We start from the raw sequence: 12,751 nt of genomic DNA, 5'->3' as shown, positions 1-12,751 counted from the left end.
CATTGGTTGAGGAAATGTTAGAATGTCCTAACGTAGAGATGTGAGAGGTTGACTATGAATGATTTAAGGAGTGATAAATGTAAATTGGAGGAGTATTGATAGGGAGGCTATTGGGTAGGACATTGTGTAGTTTCACCTTATCGAGGATGTGACCTTTGATAGGAGGGTGTGGAGAGTACGAAGTAGGATAGAAGGTTAGTAGGTAGCTAGTAGGATAGATGCAAATGAGAGAAGTATTGAGGAGAGACTATTAGTTAGGACATAGCGTAGTTTCAGCTTATCGAGGATGTAAGCTTAGATAGGAGGGTGTGGAGAGTACAAATTAGGGTAGAAGGTTAGTAGGTTGTAGCTTGTAGGATAGATGCAAACGAGAGAAGTATTGAGGAGAGACTATTAGATAGGACATTACGTAGTTTCACCTTATCGAGGACGTGACCTTAGATAGGAGGGTGTGGAGAGTACGAATTAGGGTAGAATGTTAGTAGGTTGTAGGATAGATGCAAACAGGAGAAGTATTGAGGAGAAACTATTAGATAGGACATTGCGTAGTTTCACCTTATCGAGGACGTGATCTTAGATAGGAGGGTGTGGAGAGCACAAATTAGAGTAAAAGGTTAGTAAGTATGTGTGTTGTCTTGATGCTCGTTCATATTAGTAGTGGTATTACTCTTGTGATTTTTTATTTTTCATACTCGCAATTACCGTATTATATTGTTGTACTTTATGATACTTTTTCTACTTCAGTTACTCTTTTTTGGACTGCTTTTGACTATTTTCCTTACGTTGAAGGTCTACTGAAAATAGTCTCTCTACTTCTGAGGTGTAGGTAAGGTCTAGGCGGGTATACTCCACTCTCTCGGAACCTCACTTTGTGAGATTACACTGGTAATTAGTAGTTGTTTAACTACACCACTTATGAATAAAAAACACACCTCAAAGCTAATTAGACTAACTCTTGGTTGTTCACTTTTTCTACCTAAACTATCATCATCTACTCAATTTGTGTATACAACTTAATAACTGTGGATCCAAAATTAAGCCTCTTGGTCAGATGAGTCATAATTTGTTGTACGATCCTAACCTATAATGACAACATAATTTTTGGACATGTGTAATCTAACTCATATTTATTTTTATACTAATAATCTACTCAAAACTATACACACTCTCGTAATCATCATTATATATATAAAAGAGAACTCAAGGTCCACATACGTGGCACCACCACAAACAAAAGTTCCCTTTTAATTTATTTATTTTTAAAATAACCTTCTGTTTCCATGAAAAGTTGTGACTTTTATGAAAAACTGCAACTTTTATTAAGAGTTGTGACTTTTATGAAGAGTTGCGACTTTTATATCGAAAGTTGTAACTTTTATGAAAAGTTGTGATTTTTATGAAGAGTTGCGACTTTTATGAAAAATTATAACTTTTATTAAAGGTTGTGACCTTTCCGAAGGGTTGTAACTTTTTCAAAGAGTTGTGACCTTTTCGATAAGGCACAATAAGAATTTGTTCACACTACCCTTTGGTGTCTATAAATAGAAGGGTTTCCTGCCACTATTATTCGTAGGTATTTTTCCGTTGTAGGGTAGTCGAATTCAAATATATTAAGTAAGCTTCTTATGAAGTTTGTTTCATTGTTCAAAGTTTTCTTCCTCCTATTTCATGGAGCTTAATCTTTACTACAAGTCATGCTAATTCATATAATTATAACAATTTTTTTTTGCTATTTAAGTGACTTTTTTTTAGGCATAATATATATATTGGACCCTAAATTTGGCTTCAAATTTTAACTTTGGCCTCCAACTTTCATAATGTACAAACAAACACTTTAACTGTCCAACTTTTAAATAAATAAACACATGAGTCCTACATGGCAAAATACACGTAGGACACCACGTATGACAAAAAATGACATGTAGGACATGTGTGTCTATTTGTTCAACTTTATACAAGTTTAAGTGTCTACTTGTGCACACCCAAAGTTGAAGGGCATAAATGTGATTCGAAACCAAGTTAAAGGTCGAAGCCAAGTTAAATGACATATTTATGTATTATTTCTTTTTTTTATTATGATAAAAAATTCAGCAAAGATGATTGAAAATTGATCTTCTCTTTTGTCCCTTTCTACATGTTTCTTCATATGTACAAAGAATCTTCATTTTGATTGGAATGCGACATTACTACTCTTGCACCTCTCGTTTCGCTACTCATAACGTTGTTTAAATGGTTAAGTTCATTACATTTGGTTCTTTAGTAGACAAAACTTTTATTTCCTCCACTATTATTTGTAGGTTTTTTTTTGCTATAGGGGAGTCAATTTCAAATACAGTAATTAAACTTCTTATGAAATGTGTTTCATCCCTCAAAGTTTTCTTCCCCATATTTCATAAAGTTTAATCTTTTACTGTAAGTCATAGTGATTCATGTATTCATAGTAATTTCTATTTGCTATTTTGGTGACTTTTTTGAACTCTATTAAAAATTACAGTTAGAATGATTGAAAATATTTCTTTTCTTTTGTTCCTTGATACAAGATTTTCATATACTTTTTGGAATAATTGATTTTGGGTTGTGCTATACAACAATAAATATGGAATAACTAATACGGAACCAATTATGAAGTTTGTTAAAAGAACCAAACATATTTCTCTCCTGATTGCTTTTCTTAGGTACAAACAATTTATATGTCATTGAACTCTTCCTAGAATATTAGTGAAGACACAATTAATCCACTTCTTTTAACGCAAGTTAAGTAATTTGTCATATTTCTTCGTCTCTTCTTTTTGGGCATAATAAGAGATCAAGTTCTCTTGAAACAAACAAATGTCCAAAATACATTATAACAAAAATATTTTTTATAGGCAATAAATATGCACATTAACGAAGAGTGCTAGAGCCTCTCCGACATTAATTAATTGTCATTAGATTCAATGTTGTTATACACTTTAGGACATTTACAGAGAGTACTAATTACCTCTAAAAATACATTTTTAGCGACAGTTTAGTTATTAAATGTTGTTAAAGATCATTTTTACTGTAATGATAATTTTTTATTTTGATAAAATTTTTTATTTTTTTATAAAGACGTGATTGCTCTTTCTTTTGGATTATTTTTCAATCAAATTTGTGAACGGTAAACTTGAATACAACCAGATAGACTATCTTTTTGAAAAGGCATAATACATAATATGCCCTTTAACTTGGTCTCATTTCACATTTATACCCTCTAACTTTCGGGGTGTACAAGTAGACACTTAAACTTGTATAAAATTAAATAAATAGACACAAACGTCCTATATGACATCCTACATGAAAATTTGTGTCCTACATGGTGTCCTACGTATATTATGACATATAGGACTCGTGTGTCTATGTGTTCAACTTATACAAATTTAAGTGTCTATTTGTGCACACTCAAAGTTGGTTGGCATAAATGTAAAATGAAGTTAAGTTAAAGGGTATATTCATGTATTATGCCTTTTGAAAAATATGTTTACCGGCATTCCTCTTTATTTTTGATTGCTAGGAAAGTAAGGTTGTCTTTATTAATATTTGTGTTAAATTGTGAGCTCAAATGCTCACAAAATTATGCTGTGATATTTTAATATGTTATGTTTCAAAATTTTGGTTTAGAATATCTTGTTGTGAATAGTTCCATTTAGATGCCACCAACAGCTTGGTTGATAATTGCATTAATTCTTCGTAATTGCATACTGTAACCATAACAATAATTATGGTTCAATTTCAAATAAGTTGTGGCTGGTGATATGAAACCTAAGCAATAGTAATGACTACTCTGAGACAATGAGAAAAAACATTTATGATACTAACAATTTTAGGGTCACTTTTAACATATACATGATACATCATACTATAATAAAAAAAGATTGATGAAGGTTCATAAGAAAGGAGTAGAAGGTCTTCCTTTGGAGTTTAGTTAATTATGTTCTTGTATGGACGTGATGTTCCACTTTACTTGAGAGCGTTGTTATTAGAAATTTTTTGATCTCTTTATTAATGTGTGATATTGTTCTTTATATATTTTTTAAAATTTAGCAAATATTATTAATTTTGACCAACTATTTCTATAAAGATTTTTTAAAACTTCTTTCTTATACTTAAAATCTCTCTATGACTCATAATTTTTTTATAACAAAAACAAAAATTAAAATGGACAATTTTCACATATAACAATCACAAATTTCATATTTGTATGCTATAACAAAGTTTTCATAAGTGCACTCCATAGCAAACATATATATGTATAATTCACTATACATATACAATTGAAGTGAATTGTATAAAACGAAGTGTATAAAATGAGAAAGAGAGAAATTATATACAATTTGAATTTGTATAAAACGAGAAAGAAAGAAAGGCAAAAGAGACTTGAACAGAGAAATATTTGTATTGTATAATTACAAGTGTATAGGACGATTATATACAATTTGTATTTTGTATAAAATGAGAAAGATAGAAAGACAAAAGAGACTTAGGCAGAGAATACACAATTTAGTCGAATTGTATAGAACAAGAAAGAGAAAAATTATATACAATTTGAATTTGTATTAAACGAGAAAGAGAAAAAGACAAAAGAGACTTGGGCAGGAGAGTACTTTTATTGTATAATTATAAGTGTATGGAACGAAAATATATGTATTTACATGTGTATATATAATTTTGACCAAATACATACGCAGGTCCCTAAAGTTGTTCGCGCTTTCCCCCCAGGTACCTCAACTAACCAAGATTCCTATTGAATCCTTTAACCCCCTATAATTTGATCCTTTTAAATATTCTTGGCTGATGTGGAGCCAAACGCTTTAAAAGCGCTGATGTGGATCTTGAACCACCCACCAACGATCTTCTTCCCCCTTTTAACCCTAATTTCTCCCATTCTTCCCTTATTTATCCTCTTTTGTTTCTCTTCATTATTATTTCTCCTCTTTAGCTCATTATATTATATCTCTTTTTCATTGATTTCTTCTTAATCATCAAGTTCCAATGTCGAATTTATCTTCTTCATCAATTTCTTCTTCTTCAACTGCGAAGGTACTATGTCAATGTGGGAACGTTGTGGAAATGAAGACCTCATGGACGCAATCCAATCCTCGACGTAGGTTCCTTTGTCGCAAAACTTCAAAGGTAAATCAAATTCATCTTTTTTTGTCCAATATAGTAAAGAATCACCTTATTTATAATTTAATTTTTTTTTTAATTTTGTAGGCACGAGGTGAATGTGGATATTTTCGATGGTATGATGATGAAATGCCTGCTCAAGCTAAGAGGGTGATATGGGGTTTGTTGAAAAGAGTCAAAACATATGAATTGGAGAGGAATCGATCAAGAAAAGTATGGATGATATGCATTATCGTAGGGGTGATATTGGCTACTTGGATTTGTGTAACAAAAAATACTTAGTTGGTTCATTTGTCTTCTATTAGATTCCTTCATAAAAGTAAGTATGGTAGATTCTATTGTTCTTTATGGGCAATTTTGATCGATTTTTCTGTTGTAAATGCCTTGTGTTTTTATTGTAATGATTTAATTGAAGGAATGAAGATAATTTGTGCCTCAAAAGCAGTAAAAATTGATCATTCATGCCATTAATTAGCTCTAGTGAGCTCCAAGTTTCAAAGCAGTCAATACAAATTTTTGTTGCTAATTACATAACCAAAAAGTGACTTTTCTACATAAATTAGGCATTCTTTGGTGCAGTAGATGTTCCACGCTTCTTTTTCCTTGACTGAGTGATTCATTGCAACTGTGAACCAGTGACAGCATCTCCACCATTCCACTTGAGTCCTCGAGGCTTATAACCAATATCAATATTTGTTGGAGATGCATCCTTATAAACTCTCGGATTGATAGCTTTTTCTCCTGAAGTACTAGGCTACATAGAAATATCTTAAAATGAGACTTTATATAGTAGAGTAAGAAATGAACAAAATTATGTATACACTTACATTAAAGGTTTGACTACCACTTGCATTTGTATAGATGCCAAATCCTATAGTCTTGGTCCTCTTTTGTCTTCCTGTTAATATTGAAGCTTCCACAGCCCTTGGTTGATCAGGTTGCTGACTTGATACACCTCCAATGTCTCTACCAGTGCCTCTTCAAATTTCTCTGCCAGTGCCAGTACCTCTCCCAGTGCCTCTATCTGGTAGCAACTCACATAAAACTGGTACAAGGCCCTATGTAAACAATTGTAGCACAAACATTTAAAAGTATTAGCAACACAAGAAAAAAAAAGAACAAGATACAATACAAAAACCATCTAAACTTTTGCATATCTGACATAACAGTCAGTCCATGTCGTGTGCCTAAGTTCAGATCTTCTATCAAGTACTTGAGAGAAAAAAAACTCCAACTATATATTGTCTATGTGTCAACAACAGCCCATGCGATTGGAAACATCTGTTGATTTCCATTTCTACCAACAGCAACCAACAATTCTCCCTTGCAAGAACCCTTCAGAAAACATCCATGAAAATCAATAATTTTTTTGCATCCTTCCAACCAACCCCTCTTCAATGCATCAAAGCAAACATAGAAGTAAACAAACAAAGTTTTTCCTGGCTAAGACTCTCTATCTGTCCTCACCCAATAAGAAGTACCAAGATTAGTATGTTTAATCATGTCTGCATAATCACACAATCTTGAAAATTTCATCTTCCAATCACCTAAGAACTCCTTGATAATCCTCTTTTTTGCCCTATGACAAACAGTTCTTCGAACATACAACTCAAATTTTTTTCTCACCAATTCCTGAATTTCCCATAATCTTATATATGGTAGACAGGTAATTTCATCCTTGAACTTTTCTGCAACAAACTTAGATGCCCAAAATTTTTTTTAACCAATTCCTGAATTTCCCATAATCTTATATATGGTTGACAGGTAATTTCATCCTTGAACTTTTCTGCAACAAACTTAGATGTACACAACTTGTTCTTGGTTGATTAAGGACATACATGCACAGGATAATAATTTTAGACAACAAAATCACCAGAATCTTTATCTATACTAGCAAACAGCAACCATTTACATTTCTTGTCCTCACATTTAACTCTAACTCTTTTTTTGTCATTAGGCTTCAATTTTAACCTAGTTTTATATTCACAAGAATAGTCTGCAACAACTTTTCTAAATTGTTCAGCACTTTCAAATACCATACCAAGCTCAAAAATTGCGCAACACAATCAAGATCAAATCTTACCTTTTTACTTTTTCTTCTTCTTGGTAAATCAACACCCTTCACAAATTCTGAATTCAATTCATTCCTACTGTCTTCACTGTCCAATTCTGAGCTATCTATATATTTCTCATCACCCCCTAGTCTTCCAGTGTATATAGCAGCCTTATTCCTTCCTATGTCTTCAAAGCCTCTATCAACACCAGCTGTTCCAAGCTTTATTTCCTCAGTTTGAGTAGGTTTTTTCTTTTTCACTTTGTTTCTCCTTTCATTTCTAACAGATCTTAATTCTTCATCAACCTCAGAGTCATCCACATCAGGAATAGCATCCTCTTGAGAGTCATCGCTACTTTTTTCATTTGATTCAGTCCATTCCACATCTAGATCTGATATATCTCCTGGCTCAACTTTGAAATTAACATTTTCAGATTCAGCCTCATGATTCAACCCTTCACTTGCAGTCACATTTATATCTTCTAAGTCTTCTTCAACGACAGACCCACAAAGCAAACTCGTTGTGACCACTTCTACATCATCCACCACATGCTTTACATAAAGGTCTAAAAAGTCACCATCTTTTAGGTCTTTGATGAGATTTACTAAAGTGAAATCAGTGTCCACCTCACTAAAGCCATTTTTTGTGGGGTCTTTAACAAAGAACCCACCAACAGTAATATACCCCAATTGTTTAATGTAAAAAAGTAACTCGATTATTGAGAAGTGGTCCTTGTCGATATTAACATATTCCACCTCGGCTTCCCCTTTATAAGTAATTCCAGTTTTGTCCTGAATAAACTTACCACCATGTTGAAAACGAGTTATAATAATGGCGTCCATAAGATTTTCTGAAACAAGGCCCCAAAATTTTTCTGACACGTTATGAACAATAAAAATCAAAAATCCTAACTTATCCAGATATTAACAACAACAACCACATTGATATTAAAACTCAATATATATCAATAAAAAAACATAGGCTAAACACATATATTAAAAACACACAACCACTACAACAATAAAAATTACATAGAAATTAGGGAATGAACTTACCTCACACTCATCAACTCGAAAATCGCGAATAAACTCCAAAATCGTCTGCAATCTTCGATGATTCCTTCAACAAAACACTCGAAATCACTTTAAAATCTAAGAATTTCAGCTGTAAAAGTCATTGAAATGGAGAGATTCTTAGGGTTTTCTCATTTAGAAACGGGTTAGAAGTGTTTTGGGAGGAAATTGATTTTTAGGTTTGATGATTTAATATGTGGCACTGACGTGTAATTGGGTTGGAGTGTATTGGTCAAAATTTCCACGTGGGGAAGGTTCATCTCACGCGCCCAATTACCAAAAATAATTTATTAAAATTTGGCTCCACATCAGCCAAGAATATTTAAAAGGATCAAATTATAGGGGGTTAAAGGATTCAATAGGAATCTTGGTTAGTTGAGGTACCTGGGGAAAAACGCGAACAACTTTAGAAACCTGCGTATGTATTTGGCCTATAATTTTCTTTCGCTTTATACAATTAGCAACACAATTTATATCATTAAAGAACTGAAATAATAATGTAAGTATACTCAAAAATCTGATTTGCAAAATTTAACTGCACCGAGCCTATGCTTAATTTATGTATTCAAAATCAAGTCTTTTTAACTTTCATGAACATCTAACTCTCCCCTATAAAATTACTTTTAAAATAATTATAATATGAAATAGTAAAAAAATATAATTCAAACTTAAAGTCAAATTTTCTTTAACAAAAACAATTCCAAAACATAAACAAAATTTGAAGATATTGAAAGTGAAGGTTTGAGATTGAAATAACTTTTAAAATTAGCCAAAAGAATAAATTAAAAAAGCAAACTAAGATATACTTTTTTTATAACCTTTTTAATTAGTAAAAAATTTCTTTTTATAAGCTAACCAAAAAAATATTTATTTGTAAATTATGTTTTTCTCTTACAATAAATATATGTTGAATTTGTTAAACCCAGCGAAAACACAAAGCCAAAGATGAACAGCCAGCAGCCATACCACCAGCCGGCTACTCTAGAAGAAGTCCGTACCCTTTGGATTGGGGATTTACCATACTGGGCTGATGAGTCCTATCTCCATAGCTGGTTTGCTCACACTGCTGAGGTCACTCTCTTTTCTTTTCCCCTATTTTTTTTACTCTACTGGTGTTGTTTTTATATTTATTATGAATTTTTGTTTGAATATGTTTATCTGGGTATCTTGATTTTTGCTTAAGTAGGAAAAAAAACAAGTCTTGGGGCTGGTTAATGAGTGTTCCTTTGAATTTTTGAAGAATCTGTGGAATTGTGATGAATGGTCAAATTTTTGGTAGTTCTTTTAGTAGTGTTAGTGGAGAATAGCATATGAGAAAAGGAAAAAATAAGATTGAGGTTTTGAGTCCTCCTTACATGCTATGATTGGTATTGTGATGTTTGAGAAATTTAAAAGGTTGGTTAGTGGTGTAAAAGGGTGGCCTTTGATTTGTGTGTGTAGAAAGAACATAAGTTGAAAATTTGAGAAGGACTTTAACTCTTTTTTGTACAAGTTGGTGCTTTTCGTGAGAAGCTGGTGAAATATAAAACACTTTTAGTGATGGGATGAAAAGTTAAGAATGACATGGTTAGATGAGAACTGCTCCCTTATCAGTAACAAAGGGCAAAATAGGTGTGCTTCACAGAGCTAGTGTGATTCGACTTCAAAGAAGTATGTTCTTTTTCGGATAAGGTGCAAATTAAGGTGAGGCTGAACTGCTTGTATCTTCATGATATGTAGCCTTAGTCTATCAACAAAGAAAGGGGGTAAAGAAATAAGACGTCACCTTTGATGTTGGGAAATTTTCTGGTGTAATGACATAAGTGGTTTTTAGAAAAGATAATGTTTAAGCCGAAAGGACAATACCTGCCTCTTTTACATCTTCTTGTTAGAAATTCTGACAGATATCTAGTATAATTTATTCAAGAGTTTCGATAACTAAGCTATCAATTTTTCTGGTTATGTTGAGCCCTCCTTCCATGCTATGGTTGGCGATGTTTGAGAAAGTAAAAGGTTGGTTGGTGGTGTAAAAGCGTGGCCTTTGGTTGTGCGTTTGGAAAGAACTTAAGTGGAAAATTTGAGGACTAACTCGTTTTCGTACAAGTTGGTGCTTTTCGTGAGAAGCTGGTGAAATGTAGAACACTTAGTGATGGGATTAAAAGTTTAGATTGTGATGGTATGCATGAGAGCTATCCCATGTCTGAGAACTGCTTGTTTATGAGTAACTAAGGTTTAGATAGGTGTGCTTCACAAGGTAAGTATGATTCGACTTCAAAGAAAATTGTGCTTTTTTAGGTTAAGGTGCAAATTAAGGTCAGGCTGAAGTGCTTGCATCTTCATAGTATGTGTTATAATGGTAGAAATTAGGCATTTGTCAAAAGGTGTGAAAGAATCTAAGGGGCTTTCATGGCTAATTTTGGAGGAAGGCTGGTGGAGCTACGATAGAGCTTACAATTGCATGGTGTTTCAATGGAGGAAGGAGATGAGTTGGACATGGGAAAAATTTTGGTGGGATTCAGTCCAATTAGAGATTAGTTAGTTCAGTTAGTTTTCCATTAGTCAATAAAGGCAAAGTTAAGCCACTTTATGATGGCATGGGTAGTTTTGCCCCCCCCCCCCCACTATCAGTGGAGGGCATATGTGGATCGTTTCACATAATTTAGGGGGGAAGTTTGTATCTTCGGGGGAAGGGGACATTAGAAAATCCTAGTTCACTTTCTTAAAAAGAAAAGTTATACCTAATTAATGTAGTTAAACGTTTGGTAAGTACATCTTTTGCTCTTTGTAGTACCAAATACTTAAGCTGTTTTACGTAATGTGTAAATGACTCCACATTACTGTCACAAGCTTCTCCTTTTCTTTGACAATCATGTGCACTTCTACTTTGATTCAAATATCATAGTTCATCATGCGACTATAATGAAAAGGTTCAATTATAGTCTTATGCTTATTCAATTTAATTCATGTTAATAACCAATTTGATCTCTCCAGGTGCTCTCAATAAAAGTTATCCGCAACAAAATCACTGGCCAACCTGAGGGCTATGGATTTGTGGAATTTGGTGCACATGCAGTTGCTGAGCGGATTTTGCAGTCGTATAATGGAACTCAAATACCGGGGACAGAGCTAACTTTTAGGTTAAATTGGGCATCATTTGGGATTGGAGAGCGTCGTGATGCTGGGCCAGAGCATTCTATATTTGTTGGAGATCTAGCTCCTGATGTAACAGATTATCTATTGCAAGAGACTTTTCGTACTCACTACCCGTCAGTTAGAGGAGCGAAGGTTGTTACTGATCCGAATACTGGCCGCACAAAGGGATATGGTTTTGTTAAATTTGCTGATGAGACAGAACGAAACCGTGCCATGTCGGAAATGAATGGGATGTATTGCTCAACTAGGCCGATGCGCATCAGTGCAGCAACACCAAAAAAGTCGAATACTATCCAACAACAATATGCAGTAGCAAAAGGTAATTCAGAACTGCAATTTAGTGTGTAATAGGGTTTATTAATATTTAAATCCAACAATAAAGTAGTGCTATATGATTGTGGAAATGACTTCACGTATTCACACACACACAAAATGTTATTACTAGTTAGGGGAGGAGATAGTACATACTAGATTCTATTCCTCACCAACTGGCTAAGCATGAGGTACTCACATTCATCTCGAGTCCATATGACTTTGCAGTATGAATATAGTTCTTTTTTAATAACCGAGAAATCCCTGAGGGCCAGTGAATAATAGGCCCTCACCTTTATGAGATTACATTTCATAACTTAAACCCATAAAATTCTAAGAAAGTCTATTAGAGTATCATCCTTGTCTACAAAGTTTCAGATTAAGCAACATAGCAAGTAAATACAAACATTTGTACTTTACAATATAACACTTAACCTTTTCTTCCAGCATCTTTGTTTCCTTTCTTCTAACCATGACCCATAAAATATTTGCTGGAATAGTTACTCTATCTCTTTAGTTTTTTCCTGCTGATGCACCTTCAATAACTTAATAGAATAATAATTATCTAGAAAGGACATCAGATGTATTGGTGGACACTCAAAGTCGTTCCTTGGAAGATTTGTGTAGCATATATAGATGCATTGATCTTTTCATTTTATTTATGTTCCTCAGTACACTAAACACTGAATTTTGGTTTTGATGCAGCAGTATATCCCCCTGCCGTTTATACTCCAACAGTGCAGACTATCCCTGTAGATAATGACTTGACTAATACAACAGTAAGTTAGTAACTTGGAATGTGTCCCTCATATTTCAACTTCTCTTCTGATGGTTTTTGCTTAACTGCAGGTTTATGTTGGTAATCTGGATCCTAACTTAACTGAAGAGGAACTGAGACAAGTATTTTTGCAATTTGGTGAAATTGTTTATGTTAAGATCCCTGCTGCCAAGGGCTGTGGTTTTGTGCAGTTTTCGGCGAGGTATCTATCTTCATGAAGCTTTTACTTTTATAACAAAAGGGGGGGGGGGGGGGTT

General features: G+C 33.5%; 2 protein-coding genes across 4 annotated transcripts in view; one reads left to right on the top strand and one right to left on the bottom strand.

Annotated features, from left to right (window-relative positions):
- Positions 1-5,587: 5,587 nt before the first annotated feature.
- On the bottom strand, positions 5,588-8,046 carry LOC107004272. Of its 2 annotated transcripts, none has more exons than XM_027912868.1 (3): positions 7,229-8,046; positions 5,973-6,203; positions 5,588-5,899 (listed from the first exon to the last, which is right to left on the bottom strand). In XM_027912868.1, the coding sequence occupies exons 1-2, from the start codon at positions 8,039-8,041 to the stop codon at positions 6,126-6,128; spliced, it is 891 nt and encodes a 296-aa protein (XP_027768669.1). In that variant the 5' UTR covers positions 8,042-8,046; the 3' UTR covers positions 5,588-5,899; positions 5,973-6,125. The 2 variants fall into 2 exon arrangements, with proteins under 2 accessions (XP_027768669.1, XP_027768670.1); XM_027912869.1 differs by having other exon boundaries at positions 5,588-5,894.
- Positions 8,047-9,169: 1,123 nt separating this feature from the next.
- Positions 9,170-12,751, top strand: part of LOC107005053 (polyadenylate-binding protein RBP47B') — a 6,834-nt gene continuing 3,252 nt past the window's right edge. The window contains exons 1-4 of one of the 2 annotated variants that reach the window (XM_015203536.2): positions 9,170-9,343; positions 11,243-11,723; positions 12,425-12,495; positions 12,566-12,696. In XM_015203536.2, coding sequence (XP_015059022.1) covers positions 9,218-9,343; positions 11,243-11,723; positions 12,425-12,495; positions 12,566-12,696 — 809 coding nt within the window. In that variant the 5' untranslated portion in view covers positions 9,170-9,217. Of the gene's footprint in view, positions 9,344-11,242; positions 11,724-12,421; positions 12,496-12,565; positions 12,697-12,751 lie in introns of both variants that reach the window. The other variant, XM_015203535.2, reaches the window with a different exon arrangement.

Source organism: Solanum pennellii, chromosome 11, assembly GCF_001406875.1.
Source record: "Solanum pennellii chromosome 11, SPENNV200".
NCBI lineage: Eukaryota > Viridiplantae > Streptophyta > Magnoliopsida > Solanales > Solanaceae > Solanum > Solanum pennellii.
The sequence above is the reverse complement of the archived record's forward strand: the minus strand, read 5'-3'. Positions and strand labels throughout refer to the sequence as shown.